The sequence below is a fragment of the Giraffa tippelskirchi genome, chromosome 2 (genome assembly GCF_054371585.1).
Source record: "Giraffa tippelskirchi isolate mGirTip1 chromosome 2, T2T-mGirTip1v1.2.pri, whole genome shotgun sequence".
Lineage (NCBI taxonomy): Eukaryota > Metazoa > Chordata > Mammalia > Artiodactyla > Giraffidae > Giraffa > Giraffa tippelskirchi.
This window is the reverse complement of record NC_137276.1, coordinates 28,961,323-28,981,821: the sequence shown is the minus strand read 5'-3', so window position 1 is coordinate 28,981,821 and position 20,499 is coordinate 28,961,323. Positions and strand designations below refer to the sequence as shown.

Here is a 20,499-nt window from a genome sequence, read left to right as displayed (position 1 = left end):
AAGATACAATTATTAAAGCATTGGAGAGAGGTATATTCATATTTATTTGTATGTATATAAAATACCTATGGGAGGAAGGACTGAAGCTAGTAGTGATTGTCCATGGGAAAGGGAAATGAGCAGCTGAGGGCCTAGACTGCAAGGACCATTCTCTTCAGCACACTGTGCCTTAATATCTCTTAACCTGTTTTTAACCATATGAAAGGGTTATTTATTCAAAAAAATTAAGAAAATATTACCTATATTTTGAAGGCTAGGTTCACTTGTCACTCTGCCATGAACCTTCACTGATTTCCTCAACCAAAATTGAAATGCTTAGAATTGTTTATATTGCTGTGGCAGTTTTATTGGGCCACTCATGAGTCGTCTAAGTATTTTGAATTCTTTGTAGTTAGAGCCATCTTCTACATAGCTCTCAGACACCAAGAGCAACAGGGAGATTGCCTTATAAAAAGCAACTGTTCAAGGGAAAACTAATGTATAGAGATGGAAATCAAATTTACCTGGAGTGGGAGATACCTGATTAACTCAGATCTGACAAGGACTCTGGGAAGTAATAGAAATGTTCTATTTCTTGGTTGGGATGGTGGGTACAGTACTATATACATATTCATCAAAATTTTATTTCTTTTATCGTATGTAATTATACCTCAATAAACTTTTTGTTGTTCAGTGCTTCTCAGAATTTTATTCCTGATTTCTCACTGCTTTTTCACTTTTCTATAGTTCTGAAACACAGATGACATTGGGGGTGAAAGAAAATGAAGATTCATCTTACAAGCCAATTTTTTCATCTCTCCCTGAAACCAACATTTTAAATGTGGTTAAGGTAGGAAAAAAACTGTTTTGTATGTCTTTAGCACAGAGCTGGGACCATTTAGTTTTTTGCTTAGCGATCTTCAAACAAAATCACTAGTGTTTTACCATGGCATTTCTAGTGTCTGAAATTCCTTAGCAATATTCTTTGTATTAAAACTCGTTTTTGCTGTTTTATTTTTGTTTTAATATTATGAGCAAAAGGGAACTTTAAATCAGCATTATGTGATTTAAATAGCTCTAGGAATACCTTTACCAAGAAGCTTTTTGAAACTAGTATTTTTGAAATCAATAATTTTCTAGGATTAGAATATACAAAGAAAAATTGTTATTTACAGTATACCTTAGTGACCAAGAATTAATAAGTGTTAAAACATCTTTAGTGACTGAATCAAATCAGTAGTGATATTGAACTGTTAAAATCTTGAAAATTAAAAATGGAGAAGAAAATACTTAGTAATTCAACTATTAACATGAATGTTTTTTGCCTTTTCCTAGACAGCTGATGTTTTGGTTTCTGTATAGTTCCCATTTGCATTTTTTGTCAAAAAGTTTTTGTACTGTAAACTCTTCAAGCAGAATATATTTCCTTGAGTTGTTTTATCTCTGATGTGTGTCACAGTTTCTAGGCTTGTGTACATCTATACATCCAGAAGGTTACCAGGATCGTGAAATAATGTTACTGATCTTAATGTTGTTTAAAATGAGTTTGGAAAAAGAATTGAAACAGATTCCTCTAGTGGACTTTCAGAGCCTCTTAATAAACCTGATGAAAAACATCAGAGATTGGAACACAAAGGTAACATTACTTAAAGCTTTAGTATTGCTTTTTGTATACCATCACAGTTTGACTTTCATAGTGCATGCAGAATTGACAGTTTCTAACCTAAGTTGAGATCTTCAGCAGATGAAAACTTAACTGAGGAAAGGACTATCTTTGCTGGAACTGTATTTAATTCATGAAACTGAATCTTTTCTAAAACTGAAGCTGTTTACTCAACAAAAATTGTGTTATGTTTATTGGGGATTAACTGTGAGCCAAGTATTATTAATACAGGTGCTAGAGGTAAAGCTGTGTGAAGACAAAACCCTTGCTCTCCCAGCACTTTTTAGTCAAAGGGTTAGGTTATAAACAGTGTAAATGTAGATTATAATATCATATTAAGTTATAGTAAATGCTACAAATTACAATAAAGCACGACAAGACAGGGATCCTCTGCTATTTGATATGAGGCAGGTCACTTTCTGAAGTGACCTTTGAACAGAGACCTAAATGAAATGATAGAGTGAATCACACATGCAAGAATTTGAGTTAAATTTCTGTGGCCGTTGAGGGTAAACATGTATAATTTTTGTTAGATTTTTTAAAATTATGTTTTTCAACCTTTTTTTGGTAGAAAATGTCAAACGTGCTAACGAAGGGGAAACAGTTTAATGAACCCCTAAGTACTTATCACCCAGCTTCAGCAATTATCAAAATGTAATCAGTCTTCAGCTTCTCAGGTGGCGCTAGTGGTAAAGAACCTGCCTGCCAATGCAGGAGACAAAAGAGACGTTGGTTCAATCCCTGGATTGGGAAGATCCCCTGGAGGATGCCATGGCAACCCACTCCAGTATCTTGCCTAGAGAATCCCATGGACACAGGAGCCTGGCAGGCTACATCTCTTACCCTTATCCTGTACTTCCTTTCCTTTTTTTTAAAAAAATTCGGTTGGCCAGTTGTGTCTGGCTCTTTAGGACCCCATTCATTGTAGCCCACCAGGCTCCTCTGTCCATGGAATTTTCCCAGGCAGAAATACTGGAGTAGGTTGCCATTTCCTTCTCCAGGGGATCTTCCCGACTCTTACTAAGGGATTATTTTGAATAGTGTAAACTTGAGGATTCCTAAATTCAAAAACTCCCTCGTCAGGAACATGTATTATGCAACTCTTATTATATACCTTTGGAAACTGGTATTTGTATTTAGATTATTCTTTGAAGGACTGTTAAAATCAGTGTGGATATGATGTAGCACAAAACACAAAAGTTAAATAAAATTCTGATAAATGCATTTATTCAGTTTACTCTAGAGTTTAAGATAAAACTGAATCTGTGTGCTCTTTTTGTAATCTTAAGTCAAGAAGGGACATGGATGATCTGTTAAATACTTGATTCCACTAACTTATGTGAAAAATTTTGCTCATGGTTTGTTTTCAGGTACCTGAACTCTGTCTGGCCATAAACGAACTCTCCACTCATCCCCACAACCTTCTCTGGTTGGTACAGCTGGTCCCTAACTGGACATCACGTGGAAGGTATTGAAAAGTGAGAATGAAACATTAGAAAAACATGTTTTTACATTAAGGAAATGCTTTTAGGTTCTTTATATCCTTTCATCATTTCTTGAATGTTAAGAGTCTTTTATTTGATATTAAATTATAAGAAAAGGCATTGACACCCTGATTCTGATCTCAACTCAGATCACTTTGAAGTAGTCTTGATTGTTGATTTTAGCTTTTTTAGCTTTAGCTTGTCTGATAACTTAATATAGATGGCATATACCACAAAAATGAATCAACTCGCTTTTTTTTTTTTGCTTTAATAAAAAGGAAGTCCAGCAATAAAATAGATTTTCTAACAGTAAATCGTCAGGGTCAAAGGTAAAGGCTTTCAGCGGTTTTCCTGCGCTTCAGACAACTTTAACTTTGTGTACAAATATTTTACATGAAAATGTTACAGTTCTAATAAAGTTTATATATTCTTATATAGCATCTCTTGAAACATTACCTGTGTTGCAAATTAGAAAAACTTCTTTTGGCTCATTCATTTGCTTCTTAAACAGTATTGATTAAACGCATCCTAAATACTTTAAAATTCTAATTTCAGGCAACTGAGACAGTGCCTCAGCCTAGTGATTATTTCAAAGCTTTTGGATGAAAAACGTGAAGATATCCCTAATGTGAATAATCTGCAGGTATAAATAGCACTTTTGTTTTCTTTTAATAAGTGGGAGAGACGTATACAAAAAAATGATGGATCCTATGTCAAAAGTCCTGCAGTTAGAGCTTAACTCTTAGGCCAAATACTGTTCATGTAATCTTTTGCATGGTATTTAACCAATGAGACCCAGTTTCTTTACCTATGAAGTGGAGACAGTATCACACCATCTGCCACGAAGGATGGTTGTGGACAATTAGATGAATTAATTTATAAAAAGTGCTGGGAAAATCATAATATGCTATATAAATGTGACATTATTTAATTATTTCACCTTGTCAACATTAGCAATTTTATCACAAGATTAGAAATTGCAAACTATTAAATGTTAATTACATCCTGTACCTATTTTTTTTAATAAGTTTATTTATCTATTTTTTAATTTTACAATATTGTATTTGTTTTGCCATACATTGCCATGAATCCACCATGGGTGTACATGTTTTCCCCTTCCAGAACCCCCCTCCCACCTCCCTCCCCATCCCATCCCTCCGGGTCATCCCGGTGCACCAGCCCCGAGCGCCCTGTATCATGCATCGAACCCTGTACCTATTTTTATATTAGTCTATAAATTATAGAGCTTAAATGTTCAGTTCAGTCGCTCAGTTATGTCCCAACTCTTTGTGACCCCATGAGCTGCAGCACACCAGGCCTCCCTGTCCAACACCAGCTCCCGGAGCCCACCCAAACTCACATCCATTGAGTCAGTGATGCCATCCAACCATCTCATCCTCTGTCGTCCCCTTCTCCTGCCCTCAATCTTTCCCAGCATCAGGCTCTCTTTAAATGAGTCAGCTCTTCGCATCAGGTGGCCAAAGTATTGGCGTTTCAGCTTCAACATCAGACCAATTTCATGGCTGCAATCACCATCTGCAGTGATTTTGGAGCCCCAAAAAATAAAGTCTCTCACTGTTTCCACTGTTTCCCCATCTATTTCCCATGAAGTGATGGAACCAGATGCCATGATCTTAGTTTTCTGAACGTTGAGCTTTAAGCTTTTTCACTCTCCTCTTTCACTGTCATCAAGTTCCTCTTTACTTTCTGCCGTGAGGGTGGTGTCATCTGCATACCTGAGGTTATTGATATTTCTCCTGGCAGTCTTGATTCCAGCTTGTGCTTCCTCCAGCCCAGCATTTCTCATGGTGTACTCTGCATATAAGTTAAATAAGCAGGGTGACAATATACAGCCTTGACATACTCCTTTCCCTATTTGGAACCAGTCTGTTGTTCCACGTCCTGCTCTAACTATTGCCTTCTGACCTGCATACAGGTTTTTCAAGAGGTAGGTCAGGTGGTCTGGTATTCCCATCTCTTTCAGAATTTTCCACAGTTTATTGTAATCCACAGTCAAAGGCTTTGGCATAGTCAGTAAAGCAGAAATAGATGTTTTCCTGGAACTCTCTTGCTTTTTCGATGATCCAGCAGATGTTGGCAATTTGATCTCTGGTTCCTCTGCCTTTTCTAAAACCAGCTTGAACGTCTGGAAGTTCACGTATTGCTGAAGCCTGGCTTGGAGAATTTTAAGCATTACTTTACTAGCGTGTGAGATGAGTGCAATTGTGCGGTAGTTTGAGCCTTCTTTGGCATTGCCTTTCTTTGGGATTGGAATGAAAACTGACCTTTTCCAGTCCTGTGGCCACTGCTGAGTTTTCTAAATTTGCTGACATATTGAGTGCAGCACTTGCACAGCATCATCTTTTAGGATTTGAAATAGCTCAACTGAAATTCCATCACCTCCACTAGCTTTGTTTGTAGTGATGCTTCCTAAGGCCCACTTGACTTCACATTCCAGGATGTCTGGCTCTAGGTGAGTGATCACACCATCGTGATTAACTGGGTCGTGAAGATCTTTTTTGTGCAGTTCTTGTGTATTCTTGCCACCTCTTAATGTATTCTGCTTCTGTCAGGTCTATACCATTTCTGTCCTTTATTGAGCCCATCTTTGCATGAAATGTCCCCTTGGTATCCCTAATTTTCTTGACGAGATCTCTAGTCTTTCCCATTCTGTTGTTTTCCTCTATTTCTTTGCATTGATCGCTGAAAAAGGCTTTCTTATCTCTCCTTGCTATTCTTTGGAACTCTGCATTCAAATGGGTATATCTTTCCTTTTCTCCTTTGCTTTTCACTTCTTTTCTATTCACAGCTATTTGTAAGGCCTCTTCAGACAGCCATTTTGTTTTTTTGCGTTTATTTTTCCTGGCTTAAATGTGGTTGCCCTTTAATTAAGTACTTGTTCAGTAGTAAATAGATCATGAGTATATGAGTGTATATAAACATGTCCTATAGAAAACCCATTCTGAGAAGTCCTGAAGGCTTTTTACAAACATCAGTAGCACTAGTGGGGCTATTTGTAGTTGAATTTGAAACATAGAATCCAATATAGATGTGGTGGTCTTCTTGTTTGAATTGCGGTGCAGTATAAGATAATCTATCATGTCCTACAGATTAAAAATAAATAAAATGGAGATATCTGGCCTTGAAAACAAACTGTAGTAGTTGAAACAATTAACCAACCGTTGTGGTCAGAAGTATGCTCAGGGTGCTGTGGGACAGAGAGATTGAAAAGGACAGCTGTTTCTGTATTAGTAGAGTTGAAGTAGATTTGATTCTAGATTTATGGAGGGGACCACACCTGAGCCACCAGGGTAATTAGAAATAGCTCTCAGTCCTTTCAGTGATATTACTGCCATCAAAAGAGAATTCTTTCCAGAATTCAGTGACTTCTACTCACAAGGAGGAAGATTCAACTTTGCTGACTTTAAAATAATTTTTCATAAAAAGTATTCTCTTTGACCTCTGTTTGGTAATGCAATTTGGTCTCCTCCTTAAGTTTTCATCTTCAATTATAAGTACTAAATCTTAAATTTAATATCCCTTATAGGGAATTTCCTGGTGGTTCAGTGGTTAGCACTTGGCACTTTCACTGCCCGGGCCTGGGTTCAATCCCTGGTTGGGAAACTAAGATCCTACAATCCTCAAAGTGCAACCAAAAAATATTAAAATTAAGATCCCTTTTAAGCAGCTGACTTTTTTTTTCTCTCTCATTTTATTACAATGAAGTTTAACAGTATGTAAAAGACACATGAACCTTGGTGGGTCAGTTAGAGACTTTGGTTTTTTGGTTGCACCACATGGCATGCAGAATCTTCCCTGACTAGGGCTCAAACCTGTGCCCCCTACACTGGGAGTGTGCAGTTTTTAACCTCTGACTGCCAGGGAAGTCCCTCAGTTGGGGACTTTTAAATAAAGAGTAAATGGATATCACTGAACTTTAAGAAGCTAAATTAGAGACGGCAAAATGAACAGGGGACACCGAAAAAAAAAAGCCTAAGAAAGAGCAAGTGTATTGCCTAATATGTTTCATTGTCTCCTCTTTCCTTTGATAGATATCAGTCTTACATCGTTATCTTGTGCAAATGAAGCCTTCAGATTTGTTGAAGAAAATGGTCTTGAAGAAAAGAGCTGAACAACCAAATAGCACTATTGATGATAGTCTTCATTTGGAACTTGAAAAGCAGGTATCCAGGGCTAGATCATCTCAAAAGAATACATTTGAGCACAACCTGTGATAGCTTCCTAACCATAGACATTTCTGAATTTAGAGACTAGATACATTGTAGCATAGTTATATGGTGAATGATATTTTTGTTTATTGCTGTCATAAAATCCTTCAGTTAACTTGAAGGTTGAAATAAAAGGATTGTTGTTGGTAATTTAATACTGCGAGTATTTTTCGTAGCCCTTTACTAGGGCAGTCATGAGGTGGTAAAAGGAATGAACTTGAATTAGAAATCAGAAACCTGGGATAAATGCTTGACTTTTGCTTACTTACCAGTCCAGTTAACTTTAACAAATCCAGTCCTTCCTGGGCAACTTCCCTAATGTTTAAACTGGAATGACATGTATTCTAGCTAATTTCATCCACGGGTGTTGACTTTATTCATTTCTCTACCAGGCATATTACCTGACCTACATTCTTCTTCACTTAATCGGTGAGGTTAGTTGTTCTCACTCCTTTTCTTCTGGACAACGGGTAGGTATTTTTTCGTCCTTTTTGTTTTTAATTCCACTATTGATGGAATAATGATCATTTTTTATATAGGAGAAAATATAATTTTTATCAAATTCATTTTGGATTCACTGTAGAAATAACAGTGTACACTGGAAAGGGAGAAGTTATAGTAACCTTGCGGCTTTTTTTTTTTTTTTTGTCTGCACTGAGTCTTCATTGCTTTGCAGGCTTTCTTCAGTTGCAGCAAGCAGGAGCTACTCCTGTTGCAGTGTGTGGGCTTCTCATTGCGGTGACTTCTCTTGTTATGGGGCACAGGCCCTAGGACCTATGTGGGCTTTGTAGTTGCAACTTGGCAGGCTCCATAGTTAGGGCACACAGTCTCTAGAGTGTGTGGGCTTCAGTAGTTGTGGCTCACAGGCTGAGTTGCCTCATGGCATGTGGAATGTCCCTGGACCAACCTGTGTCCCCTGTATTGGCAGGCAGATTCCTAACTGCCAGACCACCAGGGAAGTCCAAACTTAACATTTTTTTTTCTTGCCTTGCTGTAAGACTTGCAGAATCTTAGTTCCTCAACCAGGGATTGCAGCCATATTGTTTACAGTTATTCGTCTACAAATGTTTGTTCTGCTTATTGGAGTGGAACTTAACCATGATTACTTAGCAAGCTGCTGCTGCTGCTGCTAAGTCGCTTCAGTCGTGTCCGACTCTGTGTGACCCCATAGACAGCAGCCCACCAGGCTCCGCCATCCCTGGGATTCTCCAGGCAAGAATACTGGAGTGGGTTGCCATTTCCTTCTCCAGTGCAGGAAAGTGAAAGTGAAGTCGCTCAGTCATGTCCGACCCTTAGCAACCCCATGGACTGTAGCCTACCAGGCTCCTCCGTCCATGGGATTTTCCAGGCAAGAGTACTGGAGTGGGGTGCCATTGCCTTCTCTGAACTTAGCAAGTGTAATACATTAATACCAAGATCACCAAATACCAAATGAGCCAGCTCTTAGCTCCATTCTTCCCATCTCTGCTCCCACTCCATTTCCTTTTTTCTTTAGAAATAATGTTTGCCTTCAAAATTAAACTGATGGTAAATCAGGCTACTCCAGATATGCATTCCTAAATTATCTCCCCATGTTAAGATTTTCATTTTGAATTATTTTATTCTTCCTATACTATCGTGTTCCTCATTTGTGGGGAAAATTCTTGTTTATTCTCCATGTTTCACACTTTAGATAATTCAACCCCTGTTTAAAACTTTGTATCTCCTTAGACATGATCAAAAAGGACACAAGACTGCTTCCTGTGTTTTTATAAACACTGTTGTACGTAGAACTATGTTTGCTCTCCTGATTGGAGCCTAATATAATCATCTGTGGGGCTTCCCTAGTGGCCCTAGTGGTAAAGAACCTGCCTGCCAATGCAGGAGACAGAAGAGACGTGGGTTCCATCCCAGGATCGAGAAGATCCCCTGGAGGAGGGCAAAGCAACCCACTCCTGTATCTTGCCTGGAGAATCCCATGAATAGACGAGCCTGGCAGGCTACAGTCCTTAAGATCACAAAGAATCGGACACAACTGAAGCGACATAGCATGCACACAGTCATCCATCTGTTCTTATATATGGTCTTTAAATTTTTTTAATTATTTTTTCTGATTAGAAAACTAATTACTGTGTTAAAACTCAGTTACTATAAAACCATGTAAGGTAGAAGGTGAAAGACTTTATACTCCAGTGCCCTCCTGTAAATTTCTCCATAATTTATGGATATCCTAACATAATTACTTTTTTAAAAATGATGTCATGCTGTTCACATTATTTGCAACTTGTCTTTTTTCCCCACTGTAAATTACGTAGCACTTCTGTCTAATTAAACTATAGTATTTCAAAATCTTTACTGATGAACATTCCTTTTTCTATGATTACACACAGTACTAACATGAACCTTTGGGAGCATTTCTGTAGGGTAAATTCCTAGAAGTAGAAATGCTAAATCAAAGTTTATAAAGTTTTCAAATTTTAATTATTGTAAAATGATTGTTACCACATTTCCCTCCTCAAAAGTGTCCATTTACATTCTTGCCTTAGTATATATGAGTGTGACTCTTTTGAACTGTACACTTCTAAAACTTCAGACACTTAATTTTTCAAAGAACTATTATTAGATCTTGTTTTGTTCATAGAGAAATAGATCAGCTGTTACTTGAATATTTCATTAGAGATCGTGTTAACAGAAGGACTTACATTTCTGGGCACTACATCATAGTCTGAACTTGGGCTAATTTTCATTAATGTGTCTTAATACATGCAAAAATCTTTATTTTTGTGTATGTTTTATGCATTAACTAGCAATAAGCTATAACTGATTATTGCGGCAGTCACTACATTTTACTCATATGACTGCTACTATGTTGGACAGTTAATATCAGAAATTGCTAAGGTAGATTTTTTTAAATGATTGTCAGTTCTAGCTACATAATCTCTTCTTTGTTCATTTGTAATGCTTTAAAGTTGTTTTCATCCTTTGTATTTGTTTTACACAGAAACACTTTGTGCACCTCTGTGGGGCTTTGGAAAAGCACATTAAGTGTGATATTAGGGAAGATGCAAGACTGTTTTATAGAACTAAGGTAAGTATGCCTTTTTCTTAATAGTTTTGTTGTTTGTTTATCTTTGGGTTTATTAATATTTGAGTAAGGGAAGCCTATAAGCCTCTTTTTTAAGAACATATAACATTAGAAATAAGACTTTCTCCTTTAATAACAAATTAGGTTCTTCTAAGTACTTCTAGCTAGATTGAAAGTGAAAGGGAAAAATCTCAAAGCAAAAACATTTAAGACAGGAAGCTGAACAGAAAAGCTGAATATAAGAATATGGAGTTAGGAAAGCAACTTTAGTATTAATAAAACAATTTGACAATTTTTCCTGAAACAGAAACACCACTATTTTTAAAATGTTTTCTTCTAAGGATTTTTCTTTTTATTCTTAATCATCCTTTAGCTTTTGCAGTGTAGGGGTGATTCTTTCTTGCCATTTGTGTTTAGGTAGTCATTAAAAGTGAGGTTTCGGCTTTGTAATTAGCTGTAAAGTCATTTCAACAATGCCTATTTAGATTTAGTATCTGTGTTTGTTTTAATAGATTTAAGTTAAATACCAAGAGGAGCAACTAACAAAATTGTATTAGATGCAGATTTTCAGATACATGTAGAAGATAGCTCTTTGGCTTAGAGTGAAAACCAGTTTCAGAAACAGCTTCTTTTGAACATCGACTAGTTACTGGCCCGTAGAACTTGGTGGTGGTGGCTACTGCTGACAGACATGCTACAGGGAACCACCCCCAAGTTTTTTGTTTCTTAAAGCCAAGAGGCTGGGCATAGACTGGTGCCAGGGCTCCTCTTACTTGGAGTGAAGAGTGACACAGGGATCTATGGAAATTGCTTCAGGGGGCGGTCCTGATGAAATGAATGAATTGCATGCCTCTCCACAAGCCTCTAGTAGAAAAAGTGCTGATTGTTTTGGAGAAACTGAATCTGCCAAACTGTAAATGGAGAAAAAAGCAGACCTTACAATTTACTTTATAAACCTAAAGCAACTGTAAAATTCCTGACCCTTTTAAAATATTTTGTTGGGACTTCCCTGGCGGTCCAGTGGTTAAGACTCCACACTTCCACTTCAGGGGGCATGAGGTCGATGCCTTGTCAGAAAACTGAGATCCCACATGCTGCACAGCACAGCCCAAAATAGACATACATAAATACATTCAAACATTTTGTCAGGCAGTTATGTCCAAGAACTAATTGATAATCCTCTAGTGTGATAGGAAAGTTTGAGTTTCATACAAAGACTTACTAAAGCTCTAAATGTAGGAATGCATCAGGTATTTATATATAAAGAGGATTCATTGTGCAGTCTACCTTTCAGCAACACAGATTCTATCCAGACTATCTCAGCTTCCTGCTCTTGAGTGAATCACTTAACACTTTCTTTGTTTTTGAGGCAGAGATACCAGCAGGGTTGTCTATGGTGCAGGGGCTTGGCACCACTAAACCCCCACATTGTTCGCGAGTCATCTCTACTTTCCAGAATCATAGAGAGACTTAACACTCAATTTTGGATCTCATGATAATGTGAAAAGGAACAAATAACAACCCTCTTTTGTGACCTTGAATCAAATAGAACTTGAAAGGCAAGGAACAGCCAAAGCAGTGGGTCCTGTAAGAGTGGGAAGCCCACTCTTCAGCTTTCCTGTTGGGTGTTCAGAAGCCAGCGAGTTGAAAATAGGTGTCTTGAAGGCAGAAAATATGTTTTTTTGGATGATCTTTAGTTAACTAATGGGAAAATGGAGTCCTAAGTATTCAGTATCTTAGACATGATGATGAAGAAAGGTCTTAGTTAATCACTGTGACTTGAAAACCCCTCTAGAAGTTGAGGAGTTTATTCTTGCCAGAAACTACATTGAGTTGAAACTACATTGAGTTGCTGGGGGTGGGTCTGTCACAATTATCAGGTTTTTTGTGTCACAATTATCAGGTTTTTTGTGTCAAGTCTTAAATTGTTTTGATCTGATCTCTTTTCCCCTTCTTTATATTTTTAAGGTAAAAGACTTGGTTGCCAGGATACATGGAAAATGGCAGGAAATAATCCAGAACTGTCGGCCTACTCAGGTGTCATTTTATTAAACAGTTTTATTTATTCTCAATTTGTTTTTGTTCAGTCACTCAGTCATGTCTGACTCTTTGCAACCCCATGGACTGGCACGCCAGGCTTCCCTGTCCGTCACCATCTCCCAGAGTTTGCTCAAACTTATATCCATTTAGTCGGTGATGCCATCCAACCATCTCATCCTCTGTTGTCCCCTTCTCCTCCTGCCTTCAATCTTTCCTAGCATTTGATTCTTTTCCAGTGAGTTGGCTCTTCGCATCAGGTGCCCAAAGTATTGGAGCTTCGGCTTCAGCATCAGTCCTTCCAATGAATATTCAGAGTTGATTTCCTTTAGGATTGACTGATTTGATGATGTTATTTCTTCATACTGTTCTAAAAAAGCATGACAAAGTACTTACTTCTAGATATCTTAAGATAAACTGAAAATTCCAATATAGTCCTTTATGTATGTTTTTAAAATTTTTGTTTGTTCTTACATTCATAATTTATTTTCAAAGGTGGTTGACCCTATTTTAAAATGTTACATTGCATCCAATGGGGCTTATTTCATGTGGAGTATTTCTTAAAATCTTTATTGAGATAAAATTCACATGTCATACATTTCACCCGATTAAAGTATACAGTATTTTTTAGTATATGCACAGTTGTTCAATCATCACTACAGTTTAACTTTAGAACATTTCTGTCACTCCAAAAAATGACACTCATACCCATTAGCAGTCACTCCTCATTCCCCAAGCACCTGCACTCCCATCCCCACTCCCTGCAAGCCCTAGGCTACCACTAATCCACTTTCTGTCTAAATAGATTTGCCTATTCTTTATATTTCATACAAATGGAATCATATATGATGTAGTCTTTTATGACTGGCTTCTTTTACATAACATAATATTAAGTTAATGCATGTTTGGCATGTTGTATGTCCTTTCTATTGCCAAATAATATTCCATTATATGCATATATCACATTTTATATATCTACTTATTAGATGGACATTTGAATTGTTTCCATTTCCTGGCTGTTGTGAATAATGCTTCCATGAATACTTGTGTATTGGTAAAGTGGCTGCACTGTTTTACATTCCCACCAGAATGTATGAGGTTTCCAGTTTTTCCACATTCTTGCCAACATTTGTTGTTATCCATTTTTCAAATATAGACGTAGGGAGTTGGACGAGGAATATCATTGTGATTTTAATTTGCATTTCCCTAATAACTAATAATAACTAATGATGTTGAGCATCTTTTTATGTGTTTGTTGGCCATTCGTACATTTTCTTTGAAGAAGTCTCCATTCATATCCTTTGTCCATTTTTTCACTGTGAGAATTCTCCATATGTTCTGAATACAAATTCCCCCAGTAGGTACATAATTTGCCAATATTTTCTCCCATTCTCTGTGTTGTCTTTCATTGTTTTGATAATGTTATTCAAAGAACAGAAGTTTTTCATTATGATGAAGTCCAGTTTTGTTTTGTTTTTTCTTTTGTCACTTAGGGTTCTGGTATTATATCTAAGGAGACTTTCCATAAGAAGGGCATTGTTTAAACACTTGGTATTAAGTTTACCATCCTGTTTTTTTACAGACCAACTACAGTAATAAATGGTAACAGGAACACAGAAGTCTTTGAGAAATATTATGTTAATGTTTTGTTGTTCTTGTTTTAGTTACTAATCTCCATAGACTTCTTTTAGGTCAGCCATTTTTTGCTGATGTAGCATTAAAACAGAAAAGAATTTAATACCAAAACTTTGTTAATCAGCTTAACGTTTTCATTAATCTTTTTAAATATATCCCTCCACCTGTGTGTGTTGCTGAGGAAAACATCTTGTACTAATTTATACTTAAATTGTTAGACTATAAAATGTGAAGCTTGAATTTGATTACGATAAATTATCAGAGAAATGTACTATGTCAACATTTTATTAATTTCATTATCAAAGCCCATTTTCTGGTGATTAGTGGTTTTATAAGGATTAATTCGTAATCTGATTTTCCTTTATCCTGTTTTTTTCTTCCCTTCTCTTTTCTAGGGGCAACTTCATGACTTTTGGGTACCAGATTCTTAACAGGAGTTGCAGCAAAAAAATTATGAACCAAGAGAAATTCAGTAAGAGCCTTTCCTAAAGGAATACTACAGAATCCAATGGAAAGCTAAGAAAATGTGCGGCAGATGTGCTACTTGAATATCTAGAATGAAGCTGGTAGTGAAGAAACTGCCATTTCTGAAGCAGATATGAAATATAATCTGATTAATTAAAGCAACTGGCCTTTTAAAAGAGAAGAATTCTTTAAGAGGGGAGAGGTAGAAGCAGCTGACAGTTGCATATCTAACCTTCCCCTCTTTACTCTTGTTAAATTGTAGGCCTGTTATCTTTTTTTTTTTTGGATTGTATTTGTAGCACTTGGATAATCACAGGAAGTATGTAAGAAAGGGCTTGGACCAACTTGAAAAGCTGGACCTGGAAACCAAGATCCAATTCCAGTTTGATTTAATTTTCCTTTTTAGTTATTTTATGACTCAAAGGGAAAGCTTAGAACTGAGTTTAGTAATTGAAAGGATAAATCTTTTCTGTTACTTCTGTAAAACCACTGGGGTGTTTCAATCCATGGCATTTTTCTTCACTATTCAAGATTATAAATCTGTTGGGTTTTTTAAATACATGTAAACAAACAGTTGAGAAACAGAAGTTTGGTACATTGTCAGATCCCCTTAAGGGGAAGAGTTTAAGCTATAAAATAGTGGCTTTGTTTTTATTCCAAAACATACATACGCTGTTTGTTTTGGATTTATTTTACATGCATTTATATATTTTTAATACTGGTTAAATCTTAGCATCTTGGCTAAATCTTAGAATTCTGGCCCTTCGTAGCCATATTACAGAAGTCTGTATTGTAAAAGCTAAAAGTCTGAACAGATTTCCAAAAACCTTACTTTCATGAGTATATAACCTTGGCAGAGACCTGAATGACATTTATTCTTTGGTACACTACGCACGCGTGTGTATGTATGTATGTGTGTGCGTGTGTGTGCTTGTATTTTAAATTTGTTGCACTTGAAAACCACAGCTGCTCTAAATTCTTAAACACTGGAAAGCCATCCTTTGGTTTCAATGGTGGAGGGTTAGGAGAAATGCACGTGCTGGTCTTAGCCCAGGGCCCTTTGAAGCCTTCGGTAGTAATAGACTCTTACTAGCTAACTGAAGAATTCTTTTGTTGACTGAGTGTCCCTTTAGGAGGGTTGGTTTCTTGAAAGATGATGCCAGCTTTGTTTTTCTTTCTTTCAATATTGACTTGGATGACACTGCTCTCCTGAGCACTCTGCTGCCTCCAGTTGTGGGAGAGGGATGAAGGGGAAGGGGTTTGGACTTGATGTTTATAGTTTGAGAGGGGAGAAAATAAATTTTGAAAAATAGATTTCTACCTCTGATTGAGGCTTAGCTGTAAAAAGCATTTTATCTTAAATTTTCATTTAAAATAGTAACTTTTGAGCCCATGTCAAACATTGAGCAGTTAGAGATTTTATAGGGAAGACTAAGTTAATCTAGTCCCTAAGAACCCTGACTGAATGAGGCTTCAAGAGTCAGACCAACAAAAGTTTTATTCTGTGTTGCGTTTACTGGTAAGAATATTATTATCTTGATACTACCTCTCAAGGGTATTGTTAGAAAATGCCACTTAATGGTTAATGAGATAGATACAAAGAGTTATATTGACAGAAGCTTGAAACTCTGGCATCTATCTGCCCAACAGTGGGGGCTTTCACTCTGTAATTTAATATTTTGTAGATATACATTATTTGTGTGTAATTTTATAAGTGTTCATATTTTTCTCATTTTGCATTGTGTAAAGTGTACAATATCTCAAAGTATAAAATACTGCTTATATTGCTTGTAATTACAGTGTGTAAATATTTTCTAATCGTGTACATTGAAAGGGGGAATGAGTGGGTTATTCAGGTTTTTTTTTTTACGTGACCCTTTTGTATTGCAGTTTCAGCAGATAACTGCTCATCAAATTTAAAACCACTTTGATACATTTTATTTAGGAGTTCCAATAAGAAAAGTCTCTATTTTTAATTGTCTCTCTCCATTGGAAAAAAGTTCTTCATCTGTCCCTTTAAAATAAATGGCCAAACATCAATTTGAACCGTTATATTTATGACTTGGTAGATATCCTTAGTCTCCGGGTCGTATTCCAACAGTATTTGCATTGGGCTCTCAAAAATTTTTGTGAGTCTCTTTAGCACAAGTAGCCCGTGGTTTTTCTCCCAAACCAAGTATTATCCTTCACTCTCTGAGTCCCCATGCTTTGTCTCCCTTCTGCTGCTGTTGCCCTGTGAATGGGATGGTAGTGGGGGGCGGGGAATATGTTCATTGCACAGAGAATGTCAGGTCACTTTTTGGACTTGGCAAACAAAGCTTGCACTGAGTGGTGGTGTGTTTGGCAATATTACTGTGTCAAAAATCACCTTGTCTAATTTGCTGGATATGTATGTCAAACTTATTGCCCTTATTGCAAGCTGAAAATTAAGGTACTTGCAAGTGTTTATGCTTTTGTGTGTAACTGTTTGCCTTATCTAAACTGCTTTTCTTGTTATCCTAAAGTATAATTCTGTTGGTTATATCATGTTAAGTGAAGAGGCTTTCCATGCACAAAATGCATCTATGTAGCAGTAAAGTAACATTTGTACATTTTCTGTTTGTCTCCTGATGGCAATGGTGCCTTTGTCACCTTTTAGAAGGCTGGCATTTTGTTTTTGTTTTTAAGTAGAAGTAATAGCTTGCTTTTGACTTCACAAAAATCTCCCCAGACGTAGAAGAAAATGGCGTGTTGTCATCCAGGCTCAGTTGCAGTATTTGCATTTTTATTTCTGTCAAAATAAGTATAGTTGGTGGGGATGGGCCAGTAATAATGTGTGGAGTCTTTAAACCAAGAGTAATTTTGAAATTTAAAAAAAAAAATTGAAGAGGTGACCCATTAGCGAGTGACTGAGTTGGAGAATTAGAGGAGGACCATTCTGGTTTGTCTCTTTAGGAGGCACGTTGGAGTACAGGTGGCTTGGGCATGTAGCGTGTGATCTGCAGTTATTTCTTCCTCATTAACAGTGTTGGTGCACCTCATTATCTGTGCATTTGTTTTCCCTGGGCAGTCCTGTGAGCCAGGTAATCCACCAGCTTTTAGGAAGTTTACAAGTAAATGCAGATTTCCTTTTTTTTTTTTAACAGATTTTATACTACATCTTGTTTAAAGTCCTCTGAATGTATGTGTCTGCTATTAAAATGGCTTTTTCTCAGTTTGAACACGTGTTTGGTAATATTTGTTTGGGAGTGGGGATGGTTAAGTATCTGGAACGTCCTGTTTCTTCCCTTGCCCCACCTAGTTTTTAAACCTATTTCTTCCTCTTGGATTGGATTCTTCAGTCAGTTTTTTAGTTTGATATTTCCTGTTCCTGGAAAGGAACCATGTTGAGCCATAGTTGTACACAGTTCACTGTTATATACCCAGTTAATAATTTGCTGTATACTCTGCCATCAGGAATGTGGTAATCTCTTTCTTACATCACCTCATTCAGCATAAGCATTCAACAGCTGTACTGCTGCTGCATGTCAGGCACTGTTTTTAAGATTCAGTGGTGAACAACACAAACAGATCTCATGAATCTTACCTTCTGAAATCCAGGTGAAGGTATTTTCTTTTATTAGGCAAAGAGGACTGGAAAAGAATACCTTTGGCCTGGCTTCCTTTTTCTGGAGCTCAGAACAAGGAAAGGAGAAGCCATGCAGAGTAGAGACAGCTTAGGACCACTTCCAACCTGCCAGACAGATATAGCTCTGGATATGCCAGCTGAGGGCTTCCCTTGTGGCTCAGCTGGTAAAGAATCCGCCTGCAATGCAGGAGACCTGGGTTTGATCCTTGGGTTAGGAAGATCCCCTGGAGAAGGGAAAGGCTACCCCATTCCAGTATTCTGGCCTGGAGAGTTCCATGGACTGTATAGTCCATGGGGTCACAAAAAATTGAACACAACTGAGCAACTTTCACTTTTTTTGTACCAGCCGAAGGGAGACATAGGTTGAGACGACCTCGCAGAAGAAACTCGTCTCCTGAGCTCATAGAAGGACTAGGCATGGTTGCCAGAAGCCTTGGGTTCCAGAACCATGCCAGTATTTCCTTCTCTCTTCTGATGGGCTAATTAAGAGGAAACTGACCACCTGTCAAACCAATCGATCCTAAAGGAAATCAGTCCTGAATACTGACTGGAAAGACTGATGCTGAAGCTGAAACTCCCAATACTTTGGCCACCTGATGTGAAGAACTGACTCATTGGAAAAGACCCTGATGCTGGGAAAGACTGAAGGCGGGAGGAGAAGGGGACGACAGAGGATGAGATGGTTGGATGGCATCACTAACTCACTGGACATGAGTTTGAGTAAGCTCCAGGAGTTGGTGATGGACAGGGAAGCCTGGCGTGCCGCAGTCCATGGGGTCACAAAGAGTTGGACACAACTGAGCTACTGAACTGAACTGACCACCATCTGTGAGCATGTTTCTCCAACTGGGGTGGGGAGTCACAGCCTAGGCAAAAATAGAGACACTGCCTCAAGTACTTAACTGGGAGGCAGGCAGCACAGCCTTGTCCAAGATAAGCGCCTTGACCTTGCCCTTAGTCCTGACCTCAGATCCCAGATTCATAGTATCAGCCATGTGATCTTTGGCAAGTTACTTATCTTTTCTGAGCTTGAGTTTCTTCATCTGTTAGTGTCTACCTCAGGATTAGTGAGAGCTAAGTAAGCTAGTGGAGTGAAAAGTGCTTAGCCAAGTGTCTAGCATATAGCAAGAACTTCAATAAATGATAGCTATTATTATTTAGCTTTAATCTGAGGCTTTTCTCAGATGATAATTAAAATTGATCTTGGTACTTGGGGGTTCACTGTCATCTGAGCAAACCATATCTCAAAGTGTATGTGTTCTCTATTCTGATACAGGGAGCTCCAGAAGCTGCTCTGTCCTGCTTTGTCCCTGCTGGCAAAAAATTGTGATTTTTTTTCCCCCTAAACTCAGCATGCTAAAGCTGAGGACGGGGTGGTGGGTGATGATTTTCTATCCTATGTGGACATGTCCTGATACTCTCTTTTCCTTGCTAACCATTCCCCAGGCTGGAGTCCAGAGAGGGCAAACCAGAAGGCCCAGCTTTGGGTTTGACTCCCGAGACCGGCTGGGAGGAAAAGCAACAGGCAAAACATGCTCCTGAGACAGTGGAATAGTGAGACTACATCGTTGTTAACACTGGTGATCGTGCCTACTGAAGAAGGGCCAGAGCTGTATGCACATACAAAATAAAGGTCCCCCCACCTAAAGGGAGAGTGCTGGGCAACCTAGAGGTGGAAATGGCAGAACAGGAACAGAAGTGCTGCCACAGTGAACAGAGAAGCAGGGCAACTTGACTAGGCCAGAGTTCTCTTATCTCAGGGAACCTGTGCTCAAGTTTCAGGGCTTCATACCTATCCCCTTCACCCAGGATCCCTGCTACAGTGAGTAACTTGGTCTGTGCAAATCCTGGAGCCAAACACTGGTGTATAGGTGGCTGAGGACAACCAGCACTGGCCTCTGCCACGTTTTTACAGCAAGTTGGGGAGAATAACCTACCAATAACAAGACCCACATTTGTGTTCTGTGTGAAATACACTAAAATGTTTTCAAGCGGGGTCCTCTCATAGCCACCCTATGAAGCTATGAAGGCAGCTGTGAAGCTGCTGGGGTAGTGACAATGGGTAAGTAATAATCTGCGCAAAGAATGGCCTTCCTGTGTCCCCAGATTCAGATTCATGGCTAAGTTGAAGTTAATTTCTTGGTTTGATTTCTTGTCTCTCCCATTGTCACTATCCCCTCATTCATATTTTATCAACTTGATTTGCAGAGAGGAGTATTATCAATCAAAGGGGCCTCCTATAGAAAGTTCCATTAATTCATGTCATACATTAAGTTCAGAGATTGAAGTGGGAGGACAGCAGAGAGAAATGGATTTGGTCTGAATCTATATTATCA

At 38.0% G+C, this 20,499-nt stretch overlaps 1 protein-coding gene across 19 annotated transcripts in view; it reads left to right on the top strand.

The window, feature by feature from the left end:
* SLF2 (SMC5/6 complex localization factor 2) overlaps window positions 1-20,499 on the top strand; it is a 65,331-nt gene that overhangs the window by 36,894 nt on the left and 7,938 nt on the right. For 9 of the 19 annotated variants that reach the window (XM_081548130.1, XM_081548108.1, XM_081548124.1 and 6 more), the window contains exons 12-20: window positions 727-829; window positions 1,439-1,615; window positions 3,013-3,110; window positions 3,682-3,769; window positions 7,179-7,310; window positions 7,748-7,825; window positions 10,336-10,422; window positions 12,388-12,456; window positions 14,487-17,756. In XM_081548130.1, the coding sequence (XP_081404256.1) occupies window positions 727-829; window positions 1,439-1,615; window positions 3,013-3,110; window positions 3,682-3,769; window positions 7,179-7,310; window positions 7,748-7,825; window positions 10,336-10,422; window positions 12,388-12,456; window positions 14,487-14,522 (868 nt within the window). In that variant the 3' untranslated portion in view covers window positions 14,523-17,756. Of the gene's footprint in view, window positions 1-726; window positions 830-1,438; window positions 1,616-3,012; window positions 3,111-3,681; window positions 3,770-7,178; window positions 7,311-7,747; window positions 7,826-10,335; window positions 10,427-12,387; window positions 12,457-14,486; window positions 17,757-19,609; window positions 19,812-20,499 lie in introns of those variants that run through there. The other 10 variants (XM_081548163.1, XM_081548155.1, XM_081548149.1 and 7 more) reach the window with 3 other exon arrangements.